The 16,340-nt window shown below is 32.1% G+C and overlaps 1 protein-coding gene across 2 annotated transcripts in view; it reads left to right on the forward strand.

Annotated features, from left to right (window-relative positions):
- LOC128156203 (resistance to inhibitors of cholinesterase protein 3-like) overlaps window positions 1-13,406 on the forward strand; it is a 33,666-nt gene extending 20,260 nt beyond the window's left edge. Inside the window, exons 3-6 of one of the 2 annotated variants that reach the window (XM_052818255.1) lie at window positions 6,695-6,844; window positions 7,368-7,557; window positions 7,665-7,786; window positions 10,963-13,406. In XM_052818255.1, the coding sequence (XP_052674215.1) occupies window positions 6,695-6,844; window positions 7,368-7,557; window positions 7,665-7,786; window positions 10,963-11,211 (711 nt within the window). In that variant the 3' untranslated portion in view covers window positions 11,212-13,406. The remainder of the gene's footprint in view (window positions 1-6,694; window positions 6,845-7,367; window positions 7,558-7,664; window positions 7,787-10,962) is intronic. The other variant, XM_052818265.1, reaches the window with a different exon arrangement.
- The last annotated feature ends 2,934 nt before the right edge of the window (window positions 13,407-16,340 follow it).

Here is a 16,340-nt window from a genome sequence, read left to right on the forward strand (position 1 = left end):
TTTTGGAGCAGGTTAAAGTTTTTGTTGCAGGTGCCCTTTGATAGCAATATCTAAGTTACTGCTGGTCCGTACTTCACCAAACTTGCATTGATGGTGTGTCTTATGATACTGATGCACCAGACAGGCTTGGGTGCTGAATCTGAGCTCTAGGTTACAGATGCTGAAGGAGGTTAAGGTTTTTAGAGCTGGTTAAAGTTTTTGTTGCAGGTGCCCTCTGATGATTATATCTTAGTTACTGCTTGTCCTATCTTCACCAGACTTGCATGGATGGTGTGTCTTATGATACTGATGCACCAGACAGGCTTGAATGCTGAATCTGAGCCATAGGTTTCGGATGCTGGGGGAGGTTAAGGTTTTTAGAGCTGGTTAAAGTATTTGAAACAGGTGCCCTCTGATGATCATATCTTAGTTATTACTTGTCCTAACTACACCAGACTTCCATGGATGGTGTGTTTTATTATACTGATGCACCTGATGGGCTAGAATGCTGAGTCTGAGCCATAGGTTTCAGATGCTGGATATGGTTAAGTTTTTTGGAACAGGTCACATGTTTAATAGATAATAGTACTATTTCAAACTTGCATAGTTGATTAAACTGTAATATGAATGAATCACAGAGGAAGCTTCAGATGCAGAGCTTGATCTCCATTATCAAGGATGCTAAAAAATATATCTTAGTTAATACAGGTCCTAACTTCACCAAACTTGAATGGATGGTGTGTCTTATGATACAGATGCACCTGACAGGCATGGATGTTAAATCTTAGGCCAGCATTTTTTTATTTTTAGGTTTACAAACCCGCCGCTCGGTTTTCTGAGTTTTTAGAAAAAAAATAAAATTACAAAAAAGATTTTTTTTTTCTCCCCGACAGCAAATTTTTCCTAGTAGGAAAAGTGTATCGTCATTGTTATCAAAGAGGCATAAAATCTGCTCTTTTTGTGTCATGATAGCCTAAAAATTTCGTACGCATCTTTTTCTCGTGCTACATTCTTCAGAGAAGCTTCTACAAACACTCTGCTGTAAGTTTCATACTTTGAAGTTTTACCGACAGTGTTGACCAGTGGCTAGACGAGATAGTCACACCTCACTGAACATGGCTTCGATAGTTACATGTGCAGCTGTTTTCAAGTACATCGCTGTAAAATGATTCCCTTTCTTTTTGTGTTGAATTGGCATATGTATTCATTGGCTTCTTTAAAAATTTATTTTACAGAGAGAGAGAGAGAGAGAGAGAGATGTATTAGAGATATTATAAATTTCTGCAGTAACTATTCTCATGAACACATTTTAAAGTGACCTGCCTCGTGAATTAAAAAAAATCATATTTTGCATATTATTGTTTGTGCATTTTCCGTTATTTTCAATCAAAACTTACCATTACATAATTAATTGCATAGTTGTACTTTGTACATGGAAATTCAACAATAAAATACATGCACACATATAGTTGCAGTGATTTTATAGAGTCTGTTCACATTCACAATGTTATGTTTGAGTTTTCTCACATTAAAACACCCAAACCAATTTTGTAAATAAAATGTGAGAAATCAATGAAGTTGAATATTTTTTAACTAGTCTACTGCAGAAAACATGAAAGTAATAAATATTTTGTATATTAATAATTATATACTAGTATCATACAGGAGAAAACATTATGACTTTATGTACATAAAATTTAGGGTTTTTTTTATAAAATGATATGTTGACACGTCCGACAATAATCTGACTAGTAACTTTGAATCTTGGGCTAGTAACTTTGTGGCCAAATTTTGTAATTGCACACCCCTGACATTGCTATATGTACATGTAATATCAAAGCTGTATGTCTGATATTCTATTGTACTATTTCAGTGATATGTTACACAGTTGACATACTTTTCACATGCTACACTTGATGCAGTTACACACCACTATCATGAAGTTGTCAATCATTATATCATTAGAATAAAGATGATGTCATAAAAGTTTTATTTTCTCCTACAGAACTTTACAATTTTGGGGTTTGTAAACCTAAAAATAAGAAAATTGTAGGTCAAAAGAGATTTTTTTTTTTTTTAATTTCCTCCTCCTACGGAACTTTATCATTTGGTTGTTTGTAAACCTAAAAATAAAAAAATGTTGGCCTTAGCCATATTAGGTTGCAGATGCTGGAGCAGGTTAAGGTTTTAATTGCTAGTGCCCTCTGATGATAATATCTTAGTTATTACTGGTCTGAACTTCACCAAACTTGCATGGAGATGCGTCTTTTGTATACTGATGCACCTGACAGGCTTGAATGCTGAATCTGAGCCATAGGCTTCGGATGCTGGATGAGGTTTAGTTTTTTTGGAACAGGTCACATGTTTTATAGATGATAGCTTGCATAGTTGATTTAACTATATTATAAATGAAACGCAGAGGTTGCTTCAGATGCAGAGCCTGATCTCCATTATCAAGGATGTTAAAGAAATCTCCGACCTCACTCAAACCTGCTCGATAGATAGGTGTGTTTGTTGATAAATGATATAACATGATTCCTATGATATAGTATTGTATGGTATGAAACAATATTGTTTAATATGATACAATATAATATCATATGTAATATTATAAAAAGTGATATGATACGATATGATATTGAATCAATTTTTTTTTATATTTTATGATATGATATTGTAACATGATATCGTTATGTATAGTATTGTATATTATGATACAATATTGTATAATATAATATAGTATAATTAATTTATTATTTTATCACATGATACTATTACATAAGATATTGCAAAATATAATATTGTATCCTATGATACGATATTGTATAATATGATATTAGTTTCTGTAATATAGAATTATATCACATGAAATTGTATAATATGATACTGTAATATTATTACTTATTAGGTTAGTTACTGACTCACTACGGAAATATATTGGGCTGATCAATCTCATAGATGGCGAGGCGAAGCCGAGCCGTCTATGAGATTGATCGACCCAATATATTTCCGTAGTGAGTCAGTAACTAACCTAATAAGTGTTTTGTTTTCTCGAGGACTATCAAGAGAAATATTTTTTCATAAATAGCGATGATCTACCTAAAGCCATGTACAAGATGCCTAACATCTCGTCCAATTTAACTCATTTAAACTCTTCAAAATTTTCAATCTCACCTTTCAAATATTCTTTAAAAATCCTTGCTTCACCCATGTTTACTTACAATGTTTTGTTGCTATTCAATTTTAAATGTTTCCTCCCTTTCCTCTGCAGAGATTTTAGCAAATTTCGATTCTGCCATTTTGTTCTGCTCCAGATAAAAAACAATGTGACGTCAATATTCTAAGGGCAACTACTCTAATTTTAAAGAATTTCAAAGGCCAACTACTCCAAATACTTTAAGAACTTACGGCATGCGGTTTATGTATTAAATACAATGAAATGTCGAAATGAGTAAGCGAAGCGTCGACCAATGACGGCCATATTGCCTAATATTATTTCTCACAGAACAAATATAGAGATATATGAGGCAATCACGTGCTATGTTTAAACCAATGAAAATGTGACATTTCAGTCCAAGGGAAAACAATATATAATATCGTATCATACGATATTGTATTGTATGATTTTGTAAAATATATTATTGTATCATATGATACAATACGTATAATGTAATGTTGTATTATATATTTTACTTTATCACATAATATTGTTACATTTGATATGATACAATGTTGTATCAAATTATATTGTATTATATGATACAATATCATATTATGTTTCAAAAATGATACAGTATCATACAATATCATACTATATTATACAATATAATATCATATGTTTCAATGTTTTGATGTATTATGTAATATGATATTGTAATATAATACTATATTGTTTTATATATTATGATATTGTATTATGTGATCAAATACAATAACGTATAACACAATTCAATGTCATACCATACGTTACAATATCATATCTCATCATTGTTTATTATGGTATTTTATTGTATTATATGATATATGTTGTAAATATGATAGGATGCAATATTTAATTTTATATTATTGTATTGATTAACATATGAACTTATGATTATCATACAATTTTTTAACAGATGATATACGATATTATGTCAAAACAGAATCCATGAGTATCCAAGATCATAAAATATGATTTTCATTAAATATGATAAAGGTGGTCTCATAAAGGTGAAGTCTCATAAGGGTGATGTCTCGTCTCAGTGAGCTTTGTAATCTGTGATTACCTATGTTTTTGGTATAAAATACCAATTTTAAAAACCAGCAATATAAAAGCAATTAATATCGGTTGAAATCAATGCACAATATGAGGAAATTCTGGCGAAGTTACGGAAAGCAAATATGTGTCAATGAAGTCGCCCCATAGTTGGTCCATTATTTAAAGCTGAGTAATAAACAAAAACACCCCTGCGAATGTTATTGTCATTTAAATTTTAGACCACGTGGTTTTATTTGACCCTTTCAGTTTCGCAGTAAAAATCATGCCTCGTGTTAATAGTCTATTTTATTGAATCTACTAGTAGGTACTTGTTGTCAAATACAAATTCTAGACGTATATTGATTTTAAACTTTATCTTCATTAATGGTGAATAAAATGTGTTCTAGAAATAAATGTGACAATACAAAAAAATAAGTTTTTTTCTGTTGTTGCAACAATTAACATGCGTAGTAGGGATCCCCCCTAGGAATTAATTTTCGATCCGCGCCTGACCTAGTACATGTAATAACATCAATATTGAAAGAGACTATACTATTTTATGCAGAATGTTCCTTGAAAATGGCTCGATATACTAAGTTTTTATGCAAAACATTCACCCATTATTTTTTTTTAATCATGGTATTGCACACCACAAGCATCAAACATTGCTTTGATTTTATTTAGCAACCCAATGCTTATATTTTCAACCACTCTACACGTGGTTGAACACGAACGATAACTCTGTTCTGAATATCATCGTTTAATTTAAATCACCGCTAGATGGTGAAATTAAACATACATCTTAAAAGATTTTGATGTTTTAACATAAATCAAAGTAGGATATGATATGAAAATTGACCAATTCTTACATATTTTGAGAATATTATCTGAACACATATACTTCCGCTCGAAATTTCACAGGAACTGAACAAATCTCGGTGAAGTCTCGTGAACTTTCATTCGAGCACCTCTGGATTTATTACATACTTAGAAACGACAAAGAAAAAATTCCAAACATTCGCAGGGGTGAAAAATGAAGGAAAAAAGCTGTTGAAGTTGCATTTTAAATACCAGCAGAACCTGTTTTGATATTTAAAATTATTGACACTTGCATTGACTTGATTGGGAAAAATGGGTCTGGATTTGGGAAAATATTGGTATTTTTTTGTTGGGTATAGGTCCGGTTAACAGACTCAAAACTAAGCAAGGAAAACCCCTGATAATGTTGTGTCAAATTATATTGTATCATATGATTATATATCATATTATGTATCAAATATGATACAATATCATAAAATACAATATTACACTATATTATATGATATTATTACTTATTAGGTTAGTTACTGACTCACTACGGAAATATATTGGGTTGATCAATCTCAAAGATGGCGAGGCGAAGCCGAGCCGTCTATGAGATTGATCAACCCAATATATTTCCGTAGTGAGTCAGTAACTAACCTAATAAGTGTTTTGTTTTCCCAAAGACTATTAAGCGACATATTTATTCACAAATAGTGATGATCATGGCACAGCCATGTACAAGATGCTAAACATCTCGTCCAATTTAACTCATTTAAACTCTTCAAAATTTTCAATCTCACCTTTCAAATACTCTTTAAAAATCTTTGCTTCACCCATGTTTACCTACAATGTTTTGTTGCTATAAAATTTTAAATGTTTTCTCCCTTTTCTCTGCAGAGATTTGAGCAAATTTTGACGCTGCCATTTTGTTCTGCTCCAGACAAAACAATGTGACGTCAATATTCTAAGAGCAACTACTCTAATTTTAGGAATTTCAAAGGGCAACTACTCCAAATACTTAAAGAACTTGCGGCATGCGGTTTATGTATTAAATACTATGAAATGTCGAAATGAGTAAGCGAAGCGTTGACCAATGACGGCCATATTGCCTAATATTAATTCTCACAGAACAAATATAGAGATATATGAGGCAATCACGTGCTATGTTTAAACCAATGAAAATGTGACATTTCAGTCCAAGGGAAAACAAAATATCATATCTTACAATATTGTGATGTTTTATGTGATATAGTATTGTATCATAATATAGTATATTGTATCCTATGTATATTATGTTATTATGATATTGTATTATGTGATCAAATACAATCATATGTTACAATATCATATTGCATCATTATTTATTACAGTGTTATATGATATATATTGTAAGTATCATAGGATTCAATATATCATAGGATTCAATATTGTATATTTTATATTATTGTTTTGATAAACATTGTATGAAATGAACATATGATTATCAAACAATTTTTGAACATGTGATATAAGATATTGTGTCATAACAGTATCGATGAATATCCAAGATCATTAACTATGATTTTCATATAATATGATAAAGGTGGTCTTATAAAGGTGACGCCTCATAAAGGTGATGCCTTGTCGCAGTGAGCTTTGTAATCTGTGATAACCTATGTTTTTTTTACATAACAGCAGCATGGACCACACCCTGGGATGAGACATGCAGCAGACATGAAACAGCAGTCAAAAACAGGAAGCAGTGGTCGGGGAGGCATGATGGGAATGATACTTCCAGTGTATGCTGTTGGAATTATTGGTTACCTCATTTATACACTGGTCAAAGTATGATAATTCATTCAGATCTACATATTAAATATGTGTGTGTGTGTGTGTTTGCGTGCGTGTGTTTGTGCGTACGTGCGAGAGAGAGAGAGAGAGAGAGAGAGAGAGAGAGAGAGAGAGAGAGAGAGAGAGAGAGCTCAGTCTTGTTCATTTCAAATCCAAATATTCTACACAATCTTTTATTTTAAAAGAAAAAAGAAAACACAAACAAATTGTTTGCTACTGTTATTTTGACTCTTGAAAAATGTTCATATGAAAGGAATTAGGTGATATATTTTAAATTTAAAGGAAATACAGGTACTAATACAGTCAAACCTCGTTATCATAAACTAGATGGGACTGGTTAAAAACTTTGAGAATTTGAGTATTCAAGGTATCCAGGGTAAATTACTTAAAGTATAAGTGGTTGGGACTTACAAATCACTTCGACATATCTATTATATTCGAGATATCTGTTTTTGAGATACCATATTTCAACTGTATCATAGATTTTGGTATATACATAAAACTTGTTGTGTTTCAGGTCTTCAACAAGAGCAGTAAAGGAGAGTACAACAAAAAGCCAGGAAATGGGCAGGTACAGACTAAAAGTCTTAACACTTCAGAAGAGAGCTCTACAATAGAGGAGGCATCACTGAATGAACTGAGGGAGAGCAGTGCTAAACTCTCAGAGCTGGAAAACCTATTGTCCAAAGCAGATGACAAGAGCATCAGTAAGTGTAAAGCATAAAAATTGGAGAATTGTGGAAATACGAAAGCTGGTGAATCTTAAAAAACTAAGAAATGTTATCAATGGTAATGGCTATATGTCTATTTACAGGCACTGATGAAATGAGAGCCCTTCAAACAAGACTAGAAGAAACTGAGAAACAGATGGCAAGGATTTTGAAAGCTATGCAGACTGTGTCTTCTAAAGTGTCCCATGTGGTTGAATCCAAAGAAGTATGTGAGGTTAAACGCAAATTATGCTCAATAATTAGTGAACTTGTTTAGGTGGCATGGGACAGTTTTTTTTATACAATTCATTGTAGTCATGGATGTGTGTCTTCTGAACTCTGTAACTAGAACTTCCTCAGTTCCCATTCAGCACAAATACCTTTAAGGTGGCTCACTACACCTTGAAATATTTTCTCAAATCAGCAGAAAATTACTTGATTATGATAAATATCATAATGGATAAGAGGTATTTTTTAAGTCTAATAGGCAAAAAAATACGACGTTATACAACACAATCGAATGATATAAACAGTTTAATAAAACATTTAAATCGCCATCTTGTGACGTAGTGTCTTAAAAAGTTTAAGTGTGGGTGAAGTGAGGTACCTTAATTCACTCTATATAAGGCCAGTCACCATTTCTAAAGAAAATTACTAGTCAAAACCTGTAAAATTTTCTACATACTGGTTTTTATGAGATTTTAACCCTTTGATATTTTGCTAATTTTTCATGATTTTTCAGCTTTTTAGATCTCCCCCAGGTAATTCCCTGCAGAGGGTTGACCTTCCGTACCATGTACATGTTGCACCATCACGTGTCAGAAACTTACCGGTGTATAGTTTACAATGTCCCATCCACCTACTTTTCGTGTTATATTACCTCCCATCTGCAACTTGCAATTTCACTGTGTAAAGTCAACACAAGTCATAGCCGCAGGTTTCGCATTTTACTTCTGATTCTCATGTACCTAACGTATTACGTATTGGGCCCACATATTGCATATCAATTTAAACCACAGGTGCTTGAGGACAGGATCTGATTACATGATCTAGTTTGATAGGTATTTGAAAGTTTTCAAAAAGCAGTTTTCTGCACGCTCCTGATTCATTGTTGAAATACATACATGTATCAGCACTGTTGGATACTTATGCACACTTAAATTTACCAAAATTAGCATACAGTATAAAAATTGAGGTTTTTAGATGCATATAAATAATCTAAATCCGAAAAAATCGAACTGAACCTACTTGAATTGTGTCTATTTATATCAGAGGGAGGAGACATTTAAATCAACATTGTTCTGTTGGTGGATCAATTGGCGCGTTGCTGAATTATACTTTATGCATTATTTTACATCTGAAAAAAATTGAATAAAGCTTTGAAGTTGCATATTACCATAGTGATCAAACAAACTTTCCTGACCATACAAAGTTGAAGGAAAGCGATTTAAAACGTGTCAATGTTTTATAGTGAGCACATTTGACAAACGTCTACCTGGATAGAAACCATGTGATTGTTTAAAAATAATTTATTCCATGAGTGGGTTCAAACATGGGTCACGCTGGTAATGGCTTTCGCTTGCTATAGGAAAAACCTTGACATTTTCATACATTTTTCATTTTTTAGGTACCAGCCTAATGTAGTACAAACTTCTTATTTACACAGGAGTTTTCTAAATGTATAATGCGTATTTTTTCTTTTCCACAAGTTTGTACTTGGTTAGGCCTACAGTAAACAAAGGCTTTGAAATTAATGCCCGTCATCGATTTACTATACAAAATCACGAATTTCAGCTGACCCCTACTATGTTGTAAAGCTTCGTGCGTTTTTTGTACAGTAAATTCAGCGCTAAAACTTGTTGATTCTTATGGATTAGATATCAATAGGTGAGGTTATGTAAAAAAATGCTTAATTTGAATCTTCATTTTTTTTTCACTTTTTACCTGGGCCCATAAGTGCACTCGTCCTTTCTCTTTATATTCCTATGTAAAAATTTTGCCCCCATTGTGGCCCCACCTTACCCCAAGGGACCATTATTTGAGCAAACTATCTACCCTACCTGATGATACTTCACACAAGTTACAGCTTTTCTGGCCAAATGGTTTTTGAGAAGTAAATTTTTAAAGTTGAACTCTATATACTCCTATGTAAAACTTTGACCCCCCCCCATAGTGGCCTTACCTTACCCCCGGGGACCATGATTTGAACAAACTTGAATCTACACTGTCTGAGGATGCTTCCACACAAGTTTCAGCTTTTCTGGCCAAATGGTTTTTGAGAAGAAGATTTTTAAAAAATATCACCAAATTTTCAATAAATCCTAATTATTTCCCCTAAAAATGGGGCGTGTCCCTTTATTTTAACAAACTTAAATCCCCTTTACTTAATGATGCTTTGTGCCAAGTTTGGTTGAAATTGGCCAAGTGGTTCCAGAGAAGAAGTCGAAAATGTAAAAAGTTTACAGACAAACAGACAGACGGACTGACGCCGGACAAAAAGTGATCAAAAAGCTCACTTGAGCTTTCAGCTCAGGTGAGCTAAAAACTGCTAAATTATGTTCATAATGAACTTGCTGATAGAAAAATCTATGGAAAACAAAGCTTTTGTCAATATATACAACGAATGTAATTAAACAAAAATGTGGCTTGAGCATTGTGCCAACTCTGTATTAGAAACTGAGAAAATAAATTTTCAGATTGAAAAAAACTGTGACCATGCCCCTTTAACATGGTTATTAAATTAATTAACCAGGTTTTCCTAAGGAAAATCCGGTTTTTGTAATGGTGAAAATGGCGGGCGGCTGCCAAAAGGGTACCCTTATTGTATGGAGACTGTAAATTCCTAATTAAACGCGAGGAATTAATGTTCACGTAAAATCGCAAAAAATCCATCTCCCGAATTTCAAAATCTCGCTTTTAATTTTTGGACATATGTAAACTACATGAAACTTTGATAAAACTTTATGCATTCGGGATTTTATGTTCTCGCGATTTGATAGAAAAACACGGAATCGCGGAATTAAGTACTTTCGTAAAGAAAGGAATCTACAGTAACTCCTCCTACAGTTTTCAAGATAGGAAGTTGTTGTTTTGCAGATCAATTGTACATATATTAGTGCTGTGCATATTACTTGTATTCTGATTTTTATAATTTGAAAAAAAAATACCAGCTGTTGACCTTAGTCATTTTCACGCAGATTATTGCATATAGGGTACACCATTGCTCTGGGTGGGTTGTGTTTATCAATTCAGGGTTGATAAATGGATTATGAATACTGTTCACACAAAAGAAAACCCGGTTTGCTGTCACATTGAAAGCTCTTCTCTTGTTTCTTATATGTATTTACATTTGACTAGAATCATACAGAATTGTATATGACTGGGTAACAATTTTATTTTTAGAACATTGAGAAATCTGAAGAAAAATATGAGAGTGAATCAGAGCAGAATTCTCCGACGGGAATGGATGGACCAGGTGTTGAATCCACCAAAGATGATGGGACACAACAGGAAAGGGAGAAGAAGGAAGAAAAGAAAGACAGAGACCTTGAGGAGGAAGTTATTCTTTTGGATAGTCAGAAAGGAAAAGACTTGGAGGAGGAGCAAGGTGTGAGACAAAGGAAGGTTCAGGGGGAGCTGAATGAACACTAAGAGTTGAGAGAATAGACATTTGAGCCAACGTGCAATTTGATAACAATTTAATGCTCTAGACATGTGCGACTAAACCGTCTCAACAGAACCATACAAATCATGAACTCAATCAACTTATATGTTCATCAATTTGACAATCCCTATAAAATTTCAAATATATAATACACAGTATCTTATCCCTAAGAAGAGTTTCATGTTCAAGTTTGAACCCATAGTATAGAAAATACATAAATGGATTGGAGGTACCTGTACCGTACATTTTTAAAACCTTACTTGACAATGTACATATTTGTGATATATGAGTTTTGGGTTTTTTTGGAAATTACTTTATCTCTTTTTTTGAATCCAGCAGGGATATGATTTCTTAGATGTTTGCTGATTTTTTATCTACAGTGTGCACAGGCACCTGACGTTAAAAAAATTTTTCTTGTTATATCAAGATAATTCCCTGTACTCTGATAATAACTAGAAATTATCTTCCTATAAAAACAAATACTTTTAATGTCAGGTACCTATGACTGTCACAGTACTGTATACAGGTGAATCTCGATAACTCGAACTTCAGGGGACCATGATTAAACTTCAAGAGATCAAGAGTTCGAGAAATCGAAAGTTTAAAAAATCCCGAATTTTTTTGTTTCGTTCATTTTGGTTCTAAAATTATATAAGCCGGAAGTTTATACTTATAACATTGAAGGATAGTCTAACATGATTTCATTCGTATTTTCTGCTACATTACTTCAATTTAAACAATAGAGAACTTATTTGTGTGGTTATTAAGTGTATTTTTTTATGTTAAAAAACTTTTAAGTATACTATGTTTTCTTAAGGTCAGATGACACGTTCCTCAATTTTTCCAGGAATTTGTTATTGATTTACTACTACTTTGAGAAGCTTTCTTGCAAAAAATTAGGATAACTTACCAGGAATTTCTGCAAAATACTAGCTAGAGTATGCAATTTCCTATATAATCTTTTTGAAAATACACTTGAATTGCTGATATAAAAATTTATATATTGATTTGTACAGCCAGAGATGGTGTTTCAACTTACGACCCATGGAACCTGCAGTTCTAGCAGTGTGCGGCCACCGCTCTAACCACTCGGCCATCTAGGTTTACAAATGCAAAAAGTAAAAATTCTAAATCATTTTAAAAATGATTATAAATAATAATTTTTATTGGAAATCTTTATTATGAGGAGATACAAAAAAGATGCTCGAGGAACGTGTCGTCATAAAATATTTTAAATAAAGAGCGGTTTACCGTTACTTTCACAAGTTGTTGAAATTAATAGATCAATTATAAATTACTGATCTACCCATTGAAGGAAGCAAGGGGTAGTGTCACTTACGTAATGAACTAATTAACACTACCACGCTAGCCCCCAGAAGTTAACTCAACCGTCCAGGTAAGGTCCACGCGGCGGTATAATTATACGCTTTATCGCGCGTGTACACAGCAACCACTTTGAGTTATCAAGAGTAGAAAACAATTAAATATGTATAAAGGATCTAGGTTTTACTTCGAGAGATTAAGAACTTCAAGAGATCGGAGTTTGAGAGATCAAGAGTTAATTTGCTTAATTATATAGAGAAAAAAATCGGGACCGTGAGTTCACTTTGAGAGATCAAGAACTTGGAGGGATCGAAATTCGAGCCATCAAGTGTCACCTGTAATTGTATTTTTCTGTGGGATATTATTTTTTGTAAAATTTTGTGGTTTCAGCTTAAAGCTGCTTGGTCCGATTTTATGTACGCTTTTGAACGATTGCTTTGTTAAGTATATGTGTAATAATGGGCAACTAAGCAGTTTTCCAAGTCATTTAAGCCATTTTAATTTGAATGTAATAAACAAAATTTGTGCAAACTTTTCATAAAAGCCAGGGTACTGCATTACCTCACCCCTTATGAATATTTGCCCCGAACATCAATACAGGTAGGCTTGTGTAACAATTTTGACATTCGCTTATATAAATAAATGAAATACATGAATGTTGCATGTTTGGGGAAAATCACAAATAAACCTGTGTACATTTTTTCAATAATTTTAAGTTTCAGAAGTTTGTTGTGTTTACAATTGATGCATAATAGGCATGTTAATAAACCCAATCAATTGAGGGACGAAATGAAACGGTTCTCTTTCCTTAACACACTCATTATGTTTTTAATAATTTAATAAATAATTTTAAATTATATTTTAAATATTTTTATTTGCTTCAAATATTTCTATCTCCTAATAAGGAGATAGATTCTGCCAGTGTAAATAGGTAAAAGGCAAAGACTATAACTTTTTCAGATAATTTGTTGTTGCAAGATGTATATCAAAATACAAAAATGTTCACCCACAGAAAAAATAGTTTTACATGTTAATTAGTTTTTGTTGAAGTTCACTATCTCAGCTGTATTGTTTATTTTTTCTTTTTTTTTCAGGGTTCAAAACTGAATGATTTTTTTTTTTTTTTTTTTTTTTTTTTTTTTTTGTGAGTGAATATTTTATTGGCTCAACAATTATGGTACATATATTTTTAAAACATAATTCAAAACGTTTCACAATAGAATAAATGATAAATAGCATGGAAACAGATCAATATACGAGTACTTTGGACATGGAGCTAAAATATTAACATGGATCTAAAATATACATGCATCTTAGTTTTTAACATGGTAGAAAGCATTGATCAGCAATCTTCAAACAATGTATTGTTTATTGATGTGGACTTATTTTGAAAAGAAAAATATTTTTCTGTCCATGTGTTCAATGTAAATGTGTATTGGTATTATACATACAAAATAGTGTCTTCTTACAGTTCAATGTACATGTGTATTGATATTGTACATAATTACAAAATAGGGTCTTCTTACAGAATCTAAGCTTTGTGAAATACAGTACGTACATTGTTGGCAATATGTACTGGTCTGATATAGTGTATAATTATTACTTATATTATGTATTAATCATTTTCTTACATTATAAGGTCAATGTATGTGGCTAAAAAAATTAATAATTTGTTGGGAAGGAGTTCAATGGGTTATTGTCTTGTAAAAATAAACATGTTTTATTAAGTAGATTTAAAATTAAATGGTACCAACAGAATTCACAAAAATTGGGCCAATACAAGTTATATTAATTCTAAAGTACTGTAGATTCCTAATTAAATGCAAGGAATTAATATCCACATAAAATCGCGAGAAGCACCCTTCGCAAATTTAAAAATCTCGCTTTTATTTTCTGAAAGTTGAGAACTATAAGAATTTAGTGTAAAAGTCCCATGTTCGCAATTTTATATTCTTGCGATTTAATACATATCAGGGTAATTGCAAAATAAGGAATCTATGGTATTCTCTCTACAAGTAGATTTTTATGATCTTATTTTCATATCTTTGTAAATTTGTTGTTTCAGAGTTTGTATAACATACCCTATAAATTTATAGAAATTTATCTTGACCATGAAATCCCCATAATATGTGTGTTTGCATTAAAACAAGTTTATTGAACCAGGAAATTCTCTATGAGTATTACCATCATTTAAATATTCATTACATGTAGATTTGCTCTCATACATTGCCTTAAACATCTAACTGATACTTTGTTCACACATGAACTGTTTGATATTTCAACTTTGTCGTACATGTCCTCTGGCATATGGTGTTTTTCAAAACAAGTATCCATTCATTTCTTAATAAAGGGGAGCAGTTCTGATTGGAGTGCATTAGAAAGAGGTATAGCGCACTTAATATACTATTTGGCCTCAAATATAGCATTTTGCAAAAATCGGACATTTTCAATATAATACAATATTTAGTTTAACGAGGCCGGGTCTAATTTGTTCTGCCCTAGATTTTTGAATGAAATTTTTTTACACTAATTTCTACTGATATAATTATCATTTTAAGATAAAAAAAAATGAGACATTTACCAAACCGTTTGTTTAAGGGGTCATCTCAAAGTTTGTTAATTTTTAACATAGGACCCTATGGGATTTTGCTTGAAATGTATCAATTTTGCATATTTTTAACATTTTTTTTAAACTTCTGCCCTAGGGATTTCTTTTTCTGTTCTATATATTAAAGTTATTGCTAAAAGGCATCAAATGGTCAAATAAAAAACACCTTTTACATGTACCTCCTGGTTTGTTCCAGGGGTCTTATCAAAGTTGTTTTTTGTTTGCCCAATTTCCCAGATTTGTCAGATAATGGCTATTTTTTATTTGACAACGGCGGAAATGGTGATCTTTATAGTATTATAAAAACATTAAAACATATTTAAGTGATAAATAAATATATATAACATCACATATTAAGGTTCATTAATATAAAATACATAGTTACTGTCATGAAATATATGAATAAAGCTATATTAAGGCGGGTTAAGAAAACATGACAGAGGGCTAGGCTTGCTGAACCCTCTTCACGTTTTCGACCCGAGCCCAAATATAGCTTATACTTTGAGACATTTATGTTTATTCCACAATATAATATCAATATTACGCATCAAACGAGCTATTTTCAACAAATTTCGCTGAATATCTGCAGTTGAAACTATCACGCCAATATAACCAAAGAAACGCAGATTACACAAACACCATGCTCTAAGAGTCTTAATTATCTTACACGACATCATTAAAATATTCAGGTTTTGTTAGGTATCTATAGGAAAGTAGTTAGTATACAATAAAAAATTGGACATTTGACTATTTGAACCACTCTAAACCAAAGATATTCTATTAAAATTATGTTCTACAGGTATTGTAGTACACGTTTACATTGAATTAGTTTTGGCTTAACGTGGTCTTCGTACTGAAAATTAGACAAATATTTCAATTAGTGTCTTTTCTATTACAATTATGTATATAGCCATATATATTGAAACTGCATCTGCTGAAAATGTTGATGCATGGCCTAGTGGTAACGCGGAGGTCTTTTTGATTTTGTGGCCGCTGGATCGAATCCACTAAGTAGTAATTTTTTTCACTTAAATTGAAACATGAACAGAATAGAGAGGTTTTTAAAAAAAAAAAACATCTTGTTTAATTCAGACTGAGTATGAGCACACCCAATATATATAGATCTCTTAATTAACACTGTACATGTACTCTATTTACACTTAGATCCATTGCATTTTGCTTGAA

This window comes from Crassostrea angulata, chromosome 1 (genome assembly GCF_025612915.1).
Source record: "Crassostrea angulata isolate pt1a10 chromosome 1, ASM2561291v2, whole genome shotgun sequence".
In the NCBI taxonomy this organism is placed as follows: domain Eukaryota; kingdom Metazoa; phylum Mollusca; class Bivalvia; order Ostreida; family Ostreidae; genus Magallana; species Magallana angulata.